This window comes from Populus nigra, chromosome 4 (assembly GCF_951802175.1).
Source record: "Populus nigra chromosome 4, ddPopNigr1.1, whole genome shotgun sequence".
In the NCBI taxonomy this organism is placed as follows: domain Eukaryota; kingdom Viridiplantae; phylum Streptophyta; class Magnoliopsida; order Malpighiales; family Salicaceae; genus Populus; species Populus nigra.
Genome location: NC_084855.1, coordinates 3,782,439 through 3,796,557, shown reverse-complemented (window position 1 = coordinate 3,796,557; position 14,119 = coordinate 3,782,439). Strand labels below are relative to the sequence as shown.

General features: G+C 34.7%; 2 protein-coding genes across 4 annotated transcripts; one reads left to right on the top strand and one right to left on the bottom strand.

Annotated features, from left to right (window-relative positions):
- Positions 1–1,677: 1,677 nt before the first annotated feature.
- LOC133692190 (polyamine oxidase 2-like) lies at positions 1,678–6,014 on the top strand. 2 transcript variants are annotated; one of them, XM_062112940.1, is made up of 9 exons: positions 1,678–2,166; positions 2,425–2,629; positions 2,748–2,861; positions 3,285–3,372; positions 3,654–3,739; positions 3,847–3,949; positions 4,594–4,691; positions 4,822–5,251; positions 5,380–6,014. In XM_062112940.1, exons 1-9 carry the CDS (start codon positions 2,124–2,126, stop codon positions 5,686–5,688), a joined length of 1,476 nt encoding a protein of 491 aa, XP_061968924.1. In that variant the 5' UTR covers positions 1,678–2,123; the 3' UTR covers positions 5,689–6,014. The 2 variants fall into 2 exon arrangements, with proteins under 2 accessions (XP_061968924.1, XP_061968925.1); XM_062112941.1 differs by having other exon boundaries at positions 3,285–3,442; positions 3,658–3,739.
- A 978-nt stretch (positions 6,015–6,992) lies between these two features.
- On the bottom strand, positions 6,993–12,755 carry LOC133692670 (protein NPG1). Of its 2 annotated transcripts, none has more exons than XM_062113771.1 (7): positions 12,567–12,755; positions 11,764–12,024; positions 10,264–10,516; positions 8,934–10,144; positions 8,622–8,769; positions 7,470–7,804; positions 6,993–7,311 (listed from the first exon to the last, which is right to left on the bottom strand). In XM_062113771.1, the coding sequence occupies exons 2-6, from the start codon at positions 11,935–11,937 to the stop codon at positions 7,485–7,487; spliced, it is 2,106 nt and encodes a 701-aa protein (XP_061969755.1). In that variant the 5' UTR covers positions 11,938–12,024; positions 12,567–12,755; the 3' UTR covers positions 6,993–7,311; positions 7,470–7,484. The 2 variants fall into 2 exon arrangements, with proteins under 2 accessions (XP_061969755.1, XP_061969756.1); XM_062113772.1 differs by having other exon boundaries at positions 11,764–12,021.
- Positions 12,756–14,119: the final 1,364 nt, after the last annotated feature.

The following is a 14,119-nucleotide window of genomic DNA, read 5'->3' as shown; positions in this document are numbered from 1 at the left end:
AAGTTAATTTATTTTTTACCTTTTAATTTTAATTATATTTATTAAATTAATTTTTTGAAACACACACACACGAGCAATACAATCCCAAAATAATAAGTAAAGATACTCCAAAATCAAAACTTATCGTTTTAATTAAAAAAATAAAACGCCAACAAAAACAAAATTGACAACTTGAGCGGTCATTGTCGTGGGCACTGAAAAAGGCAGAAAGTGCTTATCCGATACGTAACCTTTCATTTCATTTTCAAACAAACATGGGAGAAATAAATAAAGTATATATCGAAACAGAAAACTAGTAAAATATGTTTCCTTTCTTACAAATTAAAGGGACACATCACACGTGACACCATCTTCTTCAATTTACAGTGGATCTAACCTAACAACAATTCCTTCAAAGTTTCTGCTTGGGATCGGAGAGAAGATTACATTTCTGTTTTTTTTTTTTTAGAAATTTCAAGTCAAAAAATTCAAATTTTAGGTAAATAGTATTTTGACGTTCTAATTCACATACTTACACCAAATTTGTTTTTATATTTAACACAGCGTTTCAGTGTAATTTAAAAATATATTTATTTTAAAAAATATGAAATTAATATTTATCTATAGTTTTTTTTTAATAATTTTGATATTTTAAAATTAAATATAAAATAATTATTTTAATATATTTTTAAATAAAAAATACTTTAAAAAATTATACACGTAACCACCCATCTCTCCCTCTCTAGTCCATCATCCAATTCGACAACCTATTATCTTATAAAGTTTGGTTTAAAAAAACCAACTAAAAAAATTTTAAATCATTGAATAGTTTGGTGAATTAACAAATTATCGAATCAATTGATAACTCTATGATATATTTAATTAAAAATAATTTAATATGTTAAATTTAAACATGCTTATGTTTTAATAAAATAATTGAAAGATTTAAAACTTTGAATTAATAAATATAATTTAAATAATCAAAATACAAAATCAAATCTAAAATCTCAAATATTCAAATAAAAATGTCTACACTACATAATTAAAGAAACATAAACTCCTTCATTTCTTGACACATGTGGGAGGAGACTAGCTTATAGGTGACAATATAAAATTCAGGTGGGTCACACGAATTATTAAAATCTTGATTTGATTGGAAATATTTTTAATATTATGATAATAATAGTTTTTTAAAGTATTTTTTATTTAAAATTTATTTTTTATTTTTTAAAATTTATTTTTAATATTAATATAATAAAATAATTAAACAAATAATAAAATAAAATTATTATTATTTTTTAAATATTAGAAAAAACAATTCTTCTTGTATTAGTTTGAACTTATTTGAGAATGTGATTGTAATTGTTTTTAAAATATTTTTTATTTAAAAATATATTAAAATAATATTTTTTTATTTATTAAAAATTATTTTTAAAATTAACATATTAAAACGATTTAAAAATATAAAAAATAATAATTTTTTTTAAATTTTTTTAAAATACTTTTAAAACCTAATCTGCTGCATCCTGCCGGGTTTACAATTAATGAGCACAACTACCCGCATAATTAAGAAACACGTGTCACTAAATTATCAGCGAGTGAATTTGTTTTTTTACATCAGCGCGTATCCAGGTCTGGACTGGTTGGCATACACGAGTCTATAAAGTCAGGGACCCAAACGAAAAATTGAACCAAAACACCAACCAAACAACCCTCTCTCTAGAAGATCCCCCCACCCTCTCTCCAGAAATCTCACCTTCTCTCTCTCCATATTGCTGAACCGTAAGAATAGATTTCCAAAATACAAACCTCAAGTTTTGTCGATCAAGTTCAGGGAGTAAGGCAGAAAATCTGATCTGGTAAACAAGGAGGAAGAGCTGTCGAATTGGAAAAGAGATTCTGCATGAGCTGGTTGGGAAAACTGGGTTATTATCTCGTGTCGTCGAACTCAAACCATTTCATAACGTGTCTTTTGAGATTTATTCTTCATTACTCTCCTCAATTACCTCCTTCCCTTTTTAATTTCCAAAATAAATCAATTGAACCTTTATTATTACTCCTTATTAGCAGTAATCGTAATTTCTTCCTTTTAAATCCCACTAATCGTAACTTTAACCCCATTCCACCATCATCTTTCAACGATCATGGATTCTGGATTCAAGAGTAATCGCCCTCAGTTACGTAGAGGTTCGTCCTTCCCTTTTTCACCATCTGAATTCTATTTTTTAATCTTTTTTTTTATTTTCTGGTTATGGTTGGCGCATTTTGCCCGTGGGCCCCACTAGTGGGCAGTGCTCGTGTTTGGGGATGCGTGATTTTTAGTAGTTTTGATAATTTTATTAATTATTAGTTTTAATTGCAATTGCAATTACAATTACAGTGGAAATGAATGATTGATCAGTTATTAATCTTGGCTTTGTATTGGCAATAATGTAACATGAACAGGTTTATGTTACTCAAACGAGGGGAGGGGGCAAGCAAGATCTCCGTCAGTGATAGTGATAGGCGGTGGAATTGCCGGAGTGGCAGCCGCACGTGCCTTGCATGACGCTTCATTCCAGGTTGTCTTGTTAGAATCAAGAGACAGGCTTGGTGGTCGAGTTCATACCGATTTCTCTTTTGGTTTTCCTGTCGACCTCGGTGCATCTTGGTAGCACTAGCACTAGCACTAGCAGTAGTGATAAATATTATCGTTGTTTTTATGGTAGATTTTATCATTAATTTTTTAGTTTTCAAAAATTAGAAAATGGGATTGATTGTGTTTCCAGGTTGCATGGGGTGTGCAAAGAGAATCCGTTGGCACCGTTGATTGGGAGGTTAGGACTACCCCTGTATCGTACCAGTGGTGATAACTCTGTCTTGTATGACCATGATCTTGAAAGGTAATTAGTTAATTGATACCAGATAGTATTTTTTGCTTTTATTTCTTATTTGTTTTGCATTTGTCATGTAAGCTGTTTCGGAAGTTCATTTTATTAACTAATACAGCTTGCATGATTACAATTCGGTAGCGTGATTTAGAAAGATGATGAATACGTGCCTGACCCTTTTGAAGTTGTGATGTAGAAAGATAGTTTAGGGTGTTCCTTATCTCCCAAGATGCTATCTGTTTTTTTTTTCCCTGTTGCTGTGTCCTATTAAGAGAAATCAATTGATTGGGTTCAGTTTAAAATCTGGTTGATTTTTTTTAATCATTTTTTTGACATTTTCTTAATTCTTAGTAACGTCTCTTAAATTTTCTATTTGCTGGTACTTTGAATACCAGTTTGAGTTTCTTTTGTTTAAATTTTATATTTTCTGTGCAGCTATGCACTGTTTGATATGGATGGGAACCAAGTTCCACAAGAATTGGTCACCAAAGTTGGCGAAGCATTTGAGAATATCTTAAAGGAGGCATGCATTTCTTCTTTTCTTTTCTCACCTCGTCTTTCTACACTTCCTAATATTATAACATTATTGGACCGTGTTAGCTTAATCAATCCTTTTCTCTTTGACTGAGGCTTATTGTATCTTGAGTTTTTTTTATTAATTGATCTTTGGAGGTTTTTCTGGCATAGAACCCTTGAAGATGATGGTGTTCTTTGCGATTGTGAAATTATTTCCATCGCTTCAACACAAGCCTGTTCTGTTTGTGTCATGGGCGTTTCTGAGTTGCTGTTCCTCCTTGAGTGCAGACAGATAAAGTAAGACTTGAAAACAATGAAGACATGTCTATACTCCGTGCTTTCTCAATTGTTTTTGAAAGAAGACCAGATTTAAGGTCATATTCCCATAATGACATATCGGAATAGTCATTTCTTGTAATGTAATTTGTATGTTTCTTGACCAGGAAATTTTGGTTTTAATAAAGTTGCTTTTGACATACAGGTTGGAGGGGCTTGCCCTTAAGGTGCTTCAGTGGTATTTATGCAGAATGGAAGGATGGTTTGCTGCTGATTCTGAGACAATATCACTTAAATGCTGGGATCAGGTAATTTTTCACTTGCCAAGAATGTCATTATTCAGAATCCTGAGCATCATCACTTTTCATTATCATCTCACTTCCACATATTTGTGATAGCACCAAATAAGAGTATGGTACTTGTAGACTCTTAGATTTATGGCAGACCCGAATTTTAACTATTAAAATGCAATATTGTTTTTTCTTTTTGAAGATCGGAAAATGACATGCATTTACTGGTCTTCTTATAGACTCTCGTACATTGATGACATCAAGACTTAGCAGTTATGTAGAGCATAAGTAGGTTGTAGAATATAGTTGTTTGAGCTGAACATGACAGGGTGAACTTAAATGTTCAATTTCATTGACACCAGACCTGGAATTTTACTGCATTGTACATGCCCACATTTTATCCAAAATTAACTTGGGAATATGAAACCTAAGGTATTATTACTTACTTAAGCCTGCACAAAATGTTGGATTGGTTTGTGGAGAAATGGTTTATTCTATACTCAATTGATTTGGAAACTTTCACTCGCACGACCAAATCTTCTTTCTTTTTTTAGATATTTGCTTTTCAGGCTAGAACTAGTAGTAGTCTTTTTTACTTCTTGGTAGTAGAGTTGACCATCAATTATGTCTTGACATGCTACTATATGCATCATCTTTTGTAGGAAGAACTGCTCCCTGGAGGTCATGGGCTTATGGTGAGGGGCTACCTTCCTGTTATAAACACTCTTGCCAAAGGTCTTGACATTCGCTTGAGCCACAGGTATGAGTTGATAGTAATATAGCCATTTCTTGTTTGCCCTGTGTTATGCTCTAGTTTGTACACACTTGCCAGCACAATGCATCTGCTTTTTTTTTTCTAGCGAGTACATCTCACCCCTATTATTTTTTAGGGTGAAAAAAATAGTAAGGCGTTATAATGGAGTGAAGGTAACAGTGGAAGATGGGAGCACATTTATGGCCGATGCTGCTGTTGTTGCTGTTCCTCTTGGTGTGCTGAAATCCAAGACCATAACTTTTGAACCTGAACTTCCGGATTGGAAGGAAAAAGCCATCAAGGACCTTGGAGTTGGGATTGAGAATAAGATTGTGTTGAACTTTGACCATGTGTTCTGGCCAAATGTAGAGTTCTTGGGTGTGGTTGCAGAGACATCTTATGGCTGCAGCTACTTCCTGAATCTTCACAAGGCAACTGGTCACCCTGTCCTTATTTATATGCCTGCAGGGAAGCTGGCCAGGGACATTGAGAAAATGTCTGATGAAGCTGCTGCTAATTTTGCTTTTACACAACTCAAGAAGATCCTTCCTGATGCATCTGCACCGGTAATCTGAGTTCCACATGCTTGCATTTCTTGTTCATGGAATTATGATATTCTCTGAGAATTTGAACTTGCTGCCCTAGGCTTATTATAGAGCTCATGAAATAATATTCATTTTTCTCGAATATGCAGATTAAGTATCTTGTTTCTCGGTGGGGCTCAGATATCAACTCACTTGGTTCCTATAGCTATGATACAGTAGGCAAATCCCATGATCTGTATGAGAGGCTAAGGATCCCAATAGATAACCTATTCTTTGCAGGAGAGGCTACAAGCATTAGCTACCCAGGGTCAGTGCATGGCGCGTTCTCGACTGGATTGATGGCCGCAGAAGCTTGCAGGATGCGTGTTCTGGAGCGTTATGGAGAGTTGGACATATTTCAGCCAGTCATGGGCGAGGAGGCAACGGTGTCTGTCCCGCTCTTGATCTCCCGAATGTAAATTTCTGGGTGACCTGCTTTATTAGATGCGATAATTCTTGTGTGTAAACATGGCAACTGGCTAACACATGACCTTTTGGATTGGAGATTGTCGTCAAAAATCAATCCGTCATCGTTGATGGCTGTGTTGTCCCCTTCTATGTATACAGGCTGTTATCTATGTACAAGCATAAACAAGAAGAATCTTGTCCTGTTGTTTAGTGGCACTGGCCTCCATGGAAGTCTTTGTGTGAGATGTTATTCCAAGTGCTTCCCACTCGCTTGGCGGGAAGGGCTCTTAGTTTGCATAATTATTTAAATAAAAAGGGTCGGTTTTTATCTCTTTTATTATTTTACTATTATAGCAAATGAAAAGCAGTTTCAATTTCAATTAATTAATCGTTAAACTAGGATATGGAGTGCGTTGTTGACTATGACGCCTCTGTTAAAACATGATGCGAGTATGTAGCATGTGAATTATTTGATTTTAATTATCATTACAATAAAATCTTATTCAAAAGATATGCAAATGTTATAAATCAAAAGCACAAAATAAATAAATGAATAAATTCAACTAACCCAAGAAAAGAAAGAGATTAATTGTTAAAAGAATATATTATAAATTAAGAGCACAAAAATATGTAATGATAAATTTAAATTTAGTGGAGAGGAATATATTAATTCTTAAAATAATGTATTTTTTTAGATTTTTTTGTGGAAGTATCATAAATACCTTCATATTACATAACATAATAGATGAAAGAGAAATATTAATTGTTGAAAAAACTACTGTTAACATAATAGATTAAAGTATCATAAATAAAAAACCATAAAAATAATAAATTTGAATTCAGAAAAATAAAAAACAATACATTAATTTGTGGGAAATTGTGTGCTATATAATAAATATGATCAATTTTTTAACAAATATTATTACATCTTACATTTTAAGAAAGTGTAAAGTATTTGGATCACCTTCGAAACAACAGGGTATCTCTGTTTTCCTCCCTCGGTGTCCACTAGCCAAGGCTGTGAAAGAATATTGCTATACTCTCTTGAGTGGCATGGTTTAGCTAGTGCAAAGACGACAGGGATAGCAATACCATGAGATTGCATTCCATGGTGGACATGATGCCTAACAAACCCAGTTACTTTTTAACAAATCTAATTATTATTATTATTTAAAAATTGTGCCAAATCCTCCATCTTCCGTTTAGCCAGAGACTCCAATCATTTACCACAGCATGCTAGTGGTGAAGTGGGAACCATGTCAAGATTACCTCGCTTGAACTACTCAGTAAATTCCAATGATGCAAACAAGAGATGTAATACCTAAAAAAGGATATAGAATCTTCCACGATATCAAGACATCTTAAAAAGAATTCACTGTTGTACAAATTAAAAGATGAAAAGGTACCTTTACTGTGAATGTTCTTCTAATTTGAAGGGGAAAAAAGAAGCAATATACAATTGATACATGATAAACTATTTGAATCTGTAATTATCTTTCAAAAACCATTGCTCACTTTAAAAACCATACATTTACACAGCTGAGTGTTCATCCATGCTTCAATCCTTTCCTCATCTTCTTAACTTCCTGCGTTTCGTTAAGCAACCTAGCCCCCTCATCGCTCCTCTCTGGCCCCTTTTCATGATCAAAGGAATAGAGGATTAAAAATTAGGAAAATATCCAACATAGTGAAAGGAACATATTTGCAAAACCGTTTCAAGATTTGACGTTGGTGACAATTACTCATGCACTGCAAATGCAAGTAATGAATAAAGATTGGTGTGAGTTCAAACCTGAAGTGAAACCAGTCAAAGAATAGAACTGAAGTTTTCAATGGGATCAGATTCTTCAAGCATGGAGGCTGCTTGGAAGCAGTCTGCAGCATCAGCTATCCGTCCATCAACTCTATGAATTATCCCCAGGTAATACCAAGCCATTCGGTTGGTAGGTTCTATCTTCAAGGCATCTGAGAGTATGCTTCTTGCAACAGGCAATGCATTGGAGTCCCTCTTGGATAACAAGGCACCAATCAGTATCTTGCAACGCACAAATGATGGGTCTAATAAAAGAGCATTAATATAAGCAGACATGGCTTCTTCAACTTGTCCACGTCCTTGGAGCATAACACCTGGCAGAATCACACAAGATAAGCATTTTAATTTGAGGCCGCTGTACTTGACAAAACACCATGAGCATATAAATTCTTATTCTGTTTTTGAGAAACCAACCAGCAAATGGATGCTGCATGCTTACCGATAACTAAAGCACAATATAATAGATATCAAACGGCATATGCTTAATAACAATATATCAAACGGCATATGCTTAATAACAATAATTGGAACGACCAAGTTCATTACTATTGATCACATAGTAATGGGCTTTGACATGCATTCATGCACATTCAAGAGAACTCTGAATTTATTTGCATATCACCTACTCACGGGAGAGCAAGTAAACTTCAGTCCATAAAAATATTTTATGCTTATTTGAATTTCTCGAAAGTGAATGCAAAGGAATTTTCACATTAAAAATAAGTGATAAAATACAACGATTCGGGTGCATCAAGAAGACAGGATGTTCCACATAATTATAGTGATTTTTCTTGAGGCTAAGCTTTTAAAAGCAATCCTTCAGAGAAACTGCATCCTGATCTCTTCAAGTTGCTCTATTCATCTTAATTCAACACAACCTACTGATTTTAAACTCCATTTCTTAAAGTCCTTCATGGTAAGAAGACTGCCCTTGCACACAGATGGCTTTTTTCTAGTGTTCTGGCCTTTCCCCAAGTGCACACAACCAGATTCAAATACACAAAACCTAGAATGAATTTTCATTTTCTATAATTTTAAGCAACGTTGAATATAAAAGAAAGTATTGCAATATTGAATACAAAAGAAAGTATTAAAATTTATTCATGCAGTGACTAGAGTTTCAGATCTTGCCTTCTGTGTAAAGAACTTCTGCAGAGTACTGTTTCAACTCTCTGGCTTTTCCCAGACACACCTCCATGTCCTTCCAATGCGAAAGCCGAGAATACAAATCAGCTAGGCCATGCCAAACTTCATATTCATCCACTCTATCATCCCCAGCCTGTCATGGAAATAAAAAAAGGATAAAGATGAATTTAAAATAAGTAGACAGGCTGAATTGTGATAACACTGTACCCTAAAAGCAATTTACTGAGCTAAATTTCATGATGCAACAGTACAAGATCACAAAATGATCATGTGGGTGTGAAAAAAGAAGCAGCTTACCTGAGAAACACTTCTAAGAGGACCAAAAGACTTCCTTTGTGCTTGAACCAATGCAAGAAGGTAGCGGTAAGTTTCAATTGCATCCATGGGCAGAGACTGGGAGGTCTTCAATTTTGCTTTCAGCCTAAGCAATGGTCCTTGCTCCCATTTTGCAGTCTCGTCCAAAGCAGCATCAATTACCACCTCAGCCTCTGAGAATCGCTGCTGAGCAGACAAAATCTGAGCAAGTAACCTCCAGCCTTTTAGCAAAGAGCCACCAGTTGCATCAATGAACCGCTTTGCATAGCGCAGAGCAGTATTCAAATTCCGTTGCTCTGCGTACAGCATTCCCAACTCAAAAAGCAGATCAGGATTGTTTTTCTCCAAAGATATTGCAGCATCCAATAATTTCAAGGCTTCAGACTGAAGATGGGACCTTTCAAAATCAGATGGAGAAGTAGTAGCCTGCTTTCCCGAACAAAGACCTAGCATTCGAATGGCCACACCTTTTAGATGCTCATCGCGCCCTTGAGCATTAGTAATAGCTCTTTGTGCATATCCCACACCCTCTGCGGCAAGATGAGAATCTTCGCTGCAGATCTTGGCAGCCAACAAGAGTGCAATGAGATCATCAGGTTGTTCATGTTTATGTAAAGACTTCCTCAAAAGGTTTAAAGCTGCTTTGTTCTGTCCTACTGCACTGTAACAAAGAGCTAAAGTATTCCAACGGTCAACACGATGAAACACCCCAGGCATGATCTCCTCAAGTTCCTTTGCCAAAACAGAAGTTTGGCCACATAGAGATAGTGCAAATGTAAGGTGCTCCAAAACTGATGGGTCCCATACAATCTTACCAAGGTAAAATTTCCTAACAAGAATCATCAAGAGTAAAATTGCCTCTTCCAGATTGTGTTTAGGAACATAGGAACCATCAACCTGTGCAGCTAAGCTGGGAGGACCAGCCTCCACTCCACTGTGCATCAAAAACACTGCAAATGCTTTTTGAATCCTTGAACAGTTATCATCGTCAAGGTTCCATTGACTAAGGAGAGCACGTCTGTAAGCAGACATTGCTTCATGATAGCAACCTGCCTGCTTCCAGAGCTCTGGAAGGAGCTCTACAGCTTGACGAACAGTATCTTGCAATCTGTTGTCTACTTGCACATCAGGTATGCCCTGATGGAATATCTTCTCCACAGCATCAAGCACCCTTTTACATTCATGAGCAGCATCTGCAAGATACCACAAAGCAGGGTTCAAAAGAAAATGGGGCATCCAAAGGTACAAAGTCAGTAAGCCAACAGTCATTATTAATCAACAGTCATTATTAATCATTGGAAGATCAGCCTACCATTTAACCTCCCAAGCTTTTGAAGAGATTTTGCTTTTAAGTATATTGCTTCAAGCACCAGGCTAGCAGAATGCTGTGATACTGCATGCTGTGAGTCACCACGAGAACGACCCTTCCTAGAAGGCTGTTTTTCAGAAAATGATGGTTGCAGTCGCTGTATAGCAACCTGGAGATCAATGCCGTCAAACACATGAAGGGCTGCTTCTACATTTCCTCGTTGATACTCCAACCTTCCAAGAAGGGCTCTTGCTTCCTGCCAAGTTTCATAAACACAGACCATCATATTGCATCTGCACCTCTATTATTTACAAAGTTTGAAAAAAAATGCCATTATGCTGCTTCATTTTATATCAATTAATGTATTTCAACATGTAAATATCAGCGATAATTGGTAGGTTGAAAAATCCATTAACAGTTCAATTTTAAGCAAAATAAATTTGAACAGAATCATTTCACAGGTGTGGAATCTAAATACAAAAGGATTATTGACAACCTACAGGTTTAATGGCAAAAGTACTAGTAAAATCTATGAAAATTTTATATACAAACAACAATGTTAGAGTTGGAATAGACTGAGCAATCTGACCCTGTATCATATCTGTGTTCTGCTTATTTTGCATAGAAAAACAGGTTAAAATACAATAGCAACATCAAGATTAGCATGCAGCATAACATAAAAGGCACATGCAGTTGGTCACACTAAACACATACGATAACAGTGAAGTTTCCATGGAGGAATAGCACATTAAGTCGAAAAAAATAACGCCTGAAAGAAAGAGTTCCAAAATCAGAGAAATCAATAGAATTGAAAATGAAAGTCACGAGGTATGAGCTATCTGTTCTGGAAAATATGAGAAGAATAATTGGCATTTTACCCAAACTCCTAAAATTATAGGGGAAAAATGGGCCATAAAGAGCACACTTACAGGGGGGGGAAATGAATATATTTGTCAACAGAAACAACACGAGTGGTATTTGAAGGTATAATAGAAATGGTAAAAAGCACATGGGTCCCGGGGCATCACGATTTTTTAGAGAAAAATGAGTATCTTTAAAACTAAGTGCAAGAGCTATCATCCTTGTGCTAAAGCCAGTAGGTTCAGCAGAATCAACTACTTTGAAATAGAAACCTTCATGGAAGTACTTAACAGGTAAAGATTAGCCTTCTGAAAAAGTCCATTCTCTGGAATACCCTTCTGGATACCAAAATTACTCATTACCTGAGTAATAGATCATTCATGTCTTTCGTTTCTTAAACATTATTTAAATGCATGAGAAATGACACTGGGTGAAGTAGGAAGATCAAACATCATTCCCAACACATTCAACCTCAATCTTGAAAAAGAAAAATAATAAAAAGAGCTTTAATTTATGAAGCTATTTAACACACTCTTCCCTTCAGTTAAATTGCACAAGCTAAAGAAAAGAATAATCCAATAATTCATTCCGATAACAATAAATTAATAACAGCACCTTAAGATTAGAATTAAGGACTCAAACCTCAAAATTTAGCGATAACCCTTCACGTAAGGAAGACTCTGCCTCTTGAATATTTCCCTCATCAAGCTTTGCTTCAACTTCACTAGTTTTCATGCAAATCCCATTTGCCCAAACTTCTCGAGAAGGTGTCTGATCCTCATACTCACTGGAATCAGCAGATTGGCTCCTTACCATCTCTGCTCCCTATCCCTTTTCTTCATAAATTTCACCCCTTTATATCTCTTCAATGCCTAAAAAACTTTCCTAAAGAATCAATGCCTGCTGCAAACAAAATACAAAATGCACCTCGTTCATTCACTTTAAACCGAAAACAACAATAATAGATTACAAAACAAACAGTGAAGAAATGCCAAAACAGAGGAAAAAAAGGAAGCAACAGTGAACAAAAAAAAGAAGAAATTTAGGATCTTTAAATGGAAGCGATCGTTTCTTTCCTTGGGACCCCACACCATCAAATCCAAAGATTCAAACTTTAGACAATTCCTATCATTCTCGCACCACATTTTCCTTCCCGTCATCAGAACCTCAATCTTTTAAGTCATATTCACAGAAACAAACAAAAAATATTAAAAAAAATGAAAATGAAAATGTGAATATTTAGATCCAAATTCATTCAAATAAGTGACAAAAACACACCCTTTGGATTTTTTGTATTTATAGCCAACGAAAAAAGGAACAAAGAAATCATCAATCGACATCATTGTTGTGGGGTCCTAAAGGCTACTCAAAAGTTCCAAGCAAGGACATTCCACGCCGATATCCACTCTTTCCTTCACAAAAATACAAGGATGACAGGAACTGACCTGCGAATTTGAGCAATGAGGAAGAGAAAATTAAGGTCGAATGTGACCGGAGACTGGTTGAGCCGATGGTAGATCAACGGCAACGACAATGTAGAGAAACAGACAGACGGACAGAGCGAGAGATGTTGGATCTGAATTTGTGAAAGCAATTTAATTAAGAAAAATAAATTCTTATTATTATGTATTTGACAGGAGAGACAGAGGAATAACGTTAATTAAAGTGTAAAATCGTATTTTACGGAGTATTCAGATCCGTCCCCGTGGTCCACTCCATTTCCATGACTGTCATTTTCTTTTTTATCTTTTTTTCCTTTGAGATAAAATTATCCTATGGGTTAACATTAGGCGACTAAAAAAGAAAATTAATCACTATGAAGAACATATTTAATTCTTGTTCAATCTAGGAAGGGGTAAATTTTTCTTCTGAGGCAAAAAAATCCGGTATGGTTCTGTGGTAGTGACATGGTAAGTGGTAACAATAACTGTAGTAAAAACATTATTACCGTTAATTGAAATAATTTAATCAGTTCAATGCATATGGATTAGGTGGAGGAAAACAAATACTTTTTTTTTTTTTACACTTTTAACTATTCTGGTTTCCTGTGATAACTTTGTTTGAAAGTGTAGCTATAATTATTTTTTAAAGTATTTTTTATGTTAAAATATATTAAAATAATATTTTTTTTTAAAAAAATTTATTTTTGAGATTAACATATCAAAACAATCTAAAATATACAAAAAATTAATTTTTAGCAAAAAAATTAAATTTTTTAGAAACGCAAGTACAACCACGTTTCCAAACACTCACGATCATCGGTTAAAGCTTATTTACATGAGTGCTCAGACTTTAAATTCTTTGCGATTACATCCTTATCCTTTAATTTATAATAGTTGTTTCACAAAACATTAGCAGGCTACTTGAAACCTTGCAATTAAATTCAAGTTCGAAGGTTAAAACAATTGTTATATTTGAAATCATTTCAAGAGTATTAATTTGAAAAAAATGAGCAGAAGCAAATCAAAGGGTCTCCTCTTTAATTTGCTACAGTAATTCCTCTTAAAATCTTAATTGATTATAATATTCTAAAAATACTCGTTCATAATCCCTCTTTGCTTATCTTTGCCCTGACTTCCCTAGCTCCATATTGGCTTTTTTGGCGTTAATTTTGCTGTTGAAAATTGGTTAAGACAGGCCAATATTGATAAGTTTCCTAATTTCCTGGACTTTTAAGGTTTCTTTCGACCTCATGTCTCCGTCGTATATATAAATACTTGCTATATTTTTTTTTTCTTGCATGAGAAAATGAGCATCAAGGTGAAAAGGAGTTGATTTTGATTTGCATGGGATGTTTGAGGTCATGGGTTTGTCGTTGAAGATGGTATGGTAAATACTAAGTTTGATTTATGGGTTTTGGAGAGATGATTTGGGTTAAGATTTATGAAACTGATTTGGTAAATATTGGTTTGAAATGTGGGAATTCATGGGGGGTTTTGATAAACTTTAGTTAAAAAGATTGATGTATTAATTTTTAAGCTATGATTTGATACAAGAA

Bases quoted from the DNA above. Each gene is read 5' to 3' on its own strand.
- LOC133692190 (XM_062112941.1), top strand. From the start codon at position 2,124: ATGGATTCTGGATTCAAGAGTAATCGCCCTCAGTTACGTAGAG. The intron at 3,443-3,657 runs GTGTTAGCTTAA...GAGTGCAGACAG, and splicing joins TATTATAACATTATTGGACC to ATAAAGTAAGACTTGAAAAC. The intron at 4,692-4,821 runs GTATGAGTTGAT...ATTATTTTTTAG, and splicing joins GACATTCGCTTGAGCCACAG to GGTGAAAAAAATAGTAAGGC.
- LOC133692670 (XM_062113771.1), bottom strand. From the start codon at position 11,937: ATGGTAAGGAGCCAATCTGCTGATTCCAGTGAGTATGAGGATCAGACA. The intron at 10,145-10,263 runs GTAGGCTGATCT...GGTATCTTGCAG, and splicing joins AAAGCTTGGGAGGTTAAATG to ATGCTGCTCATGAATGTAAA. The intron at 8,770-8,933 runs GTAAGCTGCTTC...TTTCCATGACAG, and splicing joins CTCTTAGAAGTGTTTCTCAG to GCTGGGGATGATAGAGTGGA.